The 4,965-nt window shown below is 32.8% G+C and overlaps 1 protein-coding gene across 1 annotated transcript; it reads right to left on the bottom strand.

Moving 5' to 3' along the window:
- Nucleotides 1-1,907: 1,907 nt before the first annotated feature.
- Nucleotides 1,908-3,351, bottom strand: LOC149261921 (uncharacterized). The gene has a single exon (XM_089382657.1). The coding sequence runs from the start codon at nt 2,941-2,943 to the stop codon at nt 2,458-2,460; it is 486 nt and encodes a 161-aa protein (XP_089238783.1). The 5' UTR covers nt 2,944-3,351; the 3' UTR covers nt 1,908-2,457.
- Between the last annotated feature and the right edge of the window lie 1,614 nt (nt 3,352-4,965).

Below are 4,965 nucleotides of genomic sequence, written 5' to 3'. Positions count from 1 at the left end.
TTTTTCTTATTAATGGTCCAAGACTTAGATCTATTTGGTAGGAGTGAAAGCATCCCCTCTTACACACCATCAACTAGTAATTCTAGGTGGTGTGGTTTTCCTTCAATTTGCATTGTCTGCATTCACATATAGAAACTAGTAATGGCTATCCCCACTATCGATCTAGTAATGACTATTCCCACTATTGATCTAACAACTAAATTATGATCAATTTTTCCCAATATGTAAAAAAAAATTGAACATCTACTATATAAAATACATAATATAATGAAATTCAACCTTACACATGATCATGATGTCCTTTTAAATGTATTCACATGATCAAGTTGTACTTTTAAATTTATAAATTATATATTTAGATTAATCATACAAGGAGTAACATACTTTACATATATTAGACATTTCCATTTATAAATTTAATTTCCTAAGGCTTTTTATTTCAACATAAGGTGGATGAGGATTGGTTGACTTCATTTTATTTTTTTATTGAAAATTTTAAATTTGTGCTATGTGGCACCCCGCCCACCATTTTTCTAGGGATTTGAGATTATTCAAACTCTAATAAGTTACTTCATGATAACTTCCTCATTATTGTTTATAACATTCATTTATGTATAAGAAAATTTTATTTAGCAAAATGGTCCATTAGTTTTAATAAATTTTAAAAATTAGATTCTGTGTCATGTGGCTCCCCACCTATCAATTTCCTAGAAATTTGACATTATTCCAATTCTAATAAGTTCTTCCATGATAAGTTCCACATTATTACTTATAACATTCATTTATAATTTCTTTTTTTTTTCTTAAATTAAGGTTGACCCCTAACCTTTTATACATGGTTAATTAAGTATATGTGTGCATTATTAAAACATTTTTTGTGTTACAATTTTTGTTGTTATATTTATAAAACCTTTAAATTATATCAACCACATTAATATTCTTAATATAACTATACTAACTTAACCATTACTAATTAAAGAGAATATTCCATCATCCATATTTCTGAAATATCATTGATAAAACCCTTATAGAATAATTTCATGATTAACCTGTCTCGTTTCGTTATTATATTATTTTGATATACCTCTGTTCAGTCTAGTCTCTAATTTGCCATTTCATATGTATTTGAATTATCTGTATTATTGATACGATGAAATTGGACTTATCAAAGCGAGTTTCTGATCTAACTAGAAGTGTGGCCAATTTTCCCTATTCATCTCATAGCATTAACAATTGAAAAGAAATTACCTATCGTTATTATAAATTATCTTATAATCCTAGACAATAATTTTTAATCCTGTATGAGTGATTTTGCTATTTTCCATTCAAAATGGATTTTTACTTATATCCTTAGGCATAGAACATAACTCTTCCCGCACCATCACTCTAATTTGAACTCTAAGCTATTAGATAAGGACATAGAAAATTATAAAATACAAATTGGAATTCATAATTAAAAAATCAAACATATATATATATATATATAAAGTTCTATATATTTTTATCCTCAATATATTAATAAATATTAATGCTGGAAGATATTGTATATAAAATGTTTCAAACAAAACCTTGTTGAGCAAGTTATGGTTTATGTTTATTTAGAGCCATTATTATGATAATGAATTAAAGCTAAATATTGTCATACTTATTATTTTCATGACGAGGCTTTCTAAATGTTAATATAATTTTTACAATATATAGATATTGAAAGGTCTTATTTATTGTTTATTTTGAAATATTTTTGTTATATTAATATATATAGTTTTTGTATTTTATTCATAAGTTCTTTAAATATTACCGGTCAATAGTATCAAATTGTATATTTTTTTAATATGAAGTTGCATATGAGACAAGGGATCTTCCTCTTTTACCATACCATGTCACCTCATCATGACGAAAGTCTTAGATAATTTACGTGTTAGACTTGAATACTTAAAAGTCAAATATGACTAAGATCCATGTAATACAGTTTGTATCATGTAATACATGGGACAAAATGGTTCCGTTTCAATTACAAAATAATTCACTTCTATCATATTGTCATGAAGGACTCATTGGCACGTAAGATACTCCAGCGCTTACTATACATTTTGAATTCAAATAAAACTATCCTACCTTATTATTCTAACACACTCATGGCCAGAGACGATATTCCATTCCTGCACACTAGCAAAGACATGGAGGCACATATTACATTTACGCGCACTCACAAACCGTTGGACATGTGCACAAATCCATACAACTACGAAAAAGAGTAGACTTATGCCCCCAATGTCTCAACTTCAGCGTGAAGTCCTATTGAACTTGTGCACAAATCCATAAAGCCAAATAGATACCAAAACCCTTGCCTTTATCTCAGCCTCGGCCGTCGAGACCACTTGTTGACCCCTACAAAATGGGCCCGTATTAACTAAACACTAGTCTGGTCTAAGTCACTCGCTGTCTTCTAATTTTCCTTCAACCTTCCTCCTCTTCGCTCTTCTGAAATATGCCAGGGTTGCACTTATTTATTTCTTCAACAACATTTCCAAATTTGGATGTTATATATCTATAGGGTATCTCTTCATAAGCGTCCAGTAAACGAACATAAGCTGCCACTGCATGAACCCATTCCATTAACATCTTCTTCATATAGTCTGGATCTTCCATTCTAATCCCGACCTTAAAATCGCCATCGTGATCCCAGAGGCATATCTTCTCAAAATCAATTAGAACTGGGAAAGCTTCGGTTTCTGCAACAGAAAAAATATCAGTCTCACCTGACATGGTTGGAATTTGTTCGTCTAGCTTCTGAAGATCCCCTTCCGCTGTCGTCGACAAGTTAGCAGTTTCTTCTTCAACCATGAGAAGCCATGGATTGTCCAGAGCCAGCAGTTGTGCAGTTCTGTGATCGAAACCCATCTCGGCTGGAGCTTCAACACACATCTTCTCTTCTGTATCCATCTGGTCCTTCTACTTTTCCTTATATTTGCAGTCTACCGATCAATATTCTGCTGTACATGGCTCGCGTGAGATGCTCTGAAAAAAGTAATGGCATTTATTAGCCTCCGCATCTCTAATATTTCCTGTGCTTTAGCGCTCAGAGATTAGAACTAACTCACTGAAGTCTAAAACAGACAAATTAGAGTAACTGACTAATCTATCTGAAAAATTCCGCTTACGCGCCTTTTATATAGAAATTATATCTTCAAGTGCCCGCAATTTTTAACTCGGCGTGCGGCCGAAGCTTTCTTGATTCTAGATCAGCATAGACGTGTGGTTCATTGACCATCGTGTTGTTTGGCAGCAAAGGAATGGAACCATCCTGGATCATGAAACTAACGGAGTTATTCTAATTTTATGTGGAGTAACGGCTAAGGTAATATTGGAAATCCACGATATTCAAGACGGCATGAGTTGGCCACTGATCGTGAAATCGTCATAAATTCCGTGTGCTACTACATTTCAGAGTATGCAGTTTCCGCTTCACGGCTCTGTTGGCCATTTGGCAAATGACTGCGTGGCTATGTCGTCCTTCCTGCCGCCACGCCATGCTGGCGGGAGAACGGTGTACAACCACACGGAACATTAACGCGACTCTAAATGCTTGATTAAGACCGACACGAATATTTACGCGTCATTCATCATAATCCAAATAGAGTTAAATATATATTTTATTGCCAAAACTTATCATCATCGAATTGTGAGGTTCCTATTTGCAAAGGTATCTTGATTCATCATCATTGATTAGAACATTTAAAATAACATATTTTATATTTTATTGTTTGAAAATAAGTACTGTATTTAAAACATAACATGTTTCATCAAGAAATGTGAGTAGGTTGATTCATCATCATTGATTAGAACATTTAAAATATTATATTTTACATTTTATTGTTTGAAAATAAGTGGTGTATTTAAAACATAACATGTTTCCTAAAGATGTGAATTTTTAATCTGTGGTTTAATTAATAGTTAAAATATTTTTTCTTTTAAATTTAATTATGTGTTTTTTTCCTTGATTTCTTCTTGAATTTGATAAGATAGTTTACAAGAAGATTGTAATTTGTTGTTTTTTTATTTATAAAAAAAACGTAATATATTACTATATGAGATCAAATTATATATTTTGACTTCATCGATTCATGTCATATATATCATATATCATTTTTGGGCAACCATATCGCTTCTGATCCAGAAGTCCAGACAATAATATATATATATACATCATATTATCATAATATGGCCCAATATCCAGTTGTAGCTATATAATACAGGGGTAAAATATAGTCAATTTGAACAAAAAATAGAAGATCATCCTCAGTACATCATTGAGGATATATACATAATAATCCATAGATCCCCACACAATTTTATCATCTATTCACAACATGGGAAAATGAACCAGGCAGATTTTCAAAAAAGGAAAAAACACAAAGTATACAAAAAAAAGAAGCAACCATAGTTACCTAGGAAATGGAAACACCCCAGCATCCAGTATAGTGTCTCCCTGTTTGGTTTCATGTGCATACCATCCAAGTGCTTCTGTAGACCCCTCTTTGATAGTCAAACTGCTTGTTGATTGTATTCCCTTCTGATGTGCATGATCGATGAATTTCTGAAAAGGGACCAAAGATTGTCGATTTTCCAGAGCCATCCAAGGAGCATTTGTTGTTTGATTTTTGCGCATCCTTTGACATGTTCAATAATAATCTTTGAGTCCCCAAATATGTGGATGTCAGGGATGTTGAGGAAGTGTGTAAACCATAAAAGGCCCTAGAGGGCCATCGCTTCAGCCCTTGTATTCGTGCCACTGCCCGCATTCCAGTGTACCCAAAATTCATGTTCTTTTGTAAAAGCTATCCAAAAACCACATCCACATTTGTTTCTTTGAGCTGCCCCATTGAAGAAACCCGTCAGATACTCCATCTGAGGGCCTGGCAGCTTGTGAAGTTCTTTTTTATGCCTAGTATCGAGGGAAAAAAC

The sequence above is a fragment of the Pinus tabuliformis genome, chromosome 6, assembly GCF_031772625.1.
Source record: "Pinus tabuliformis cultivar Carrire ecotype Pingquan chromosome 6, CPIR1, whole genome shotgun sequence".
In the NCBI taxonomy this organism is placed as follows: domain Eukaryota; kingdom Viridiplantae; phylum Streptophyta; class Pinopsida; order Pinales; family Pinaceae; genus Pinus; species Pinus tabuliformis.
This window is presented reverse-complemented; position numbering and strand designations above follow the sequence as displayed.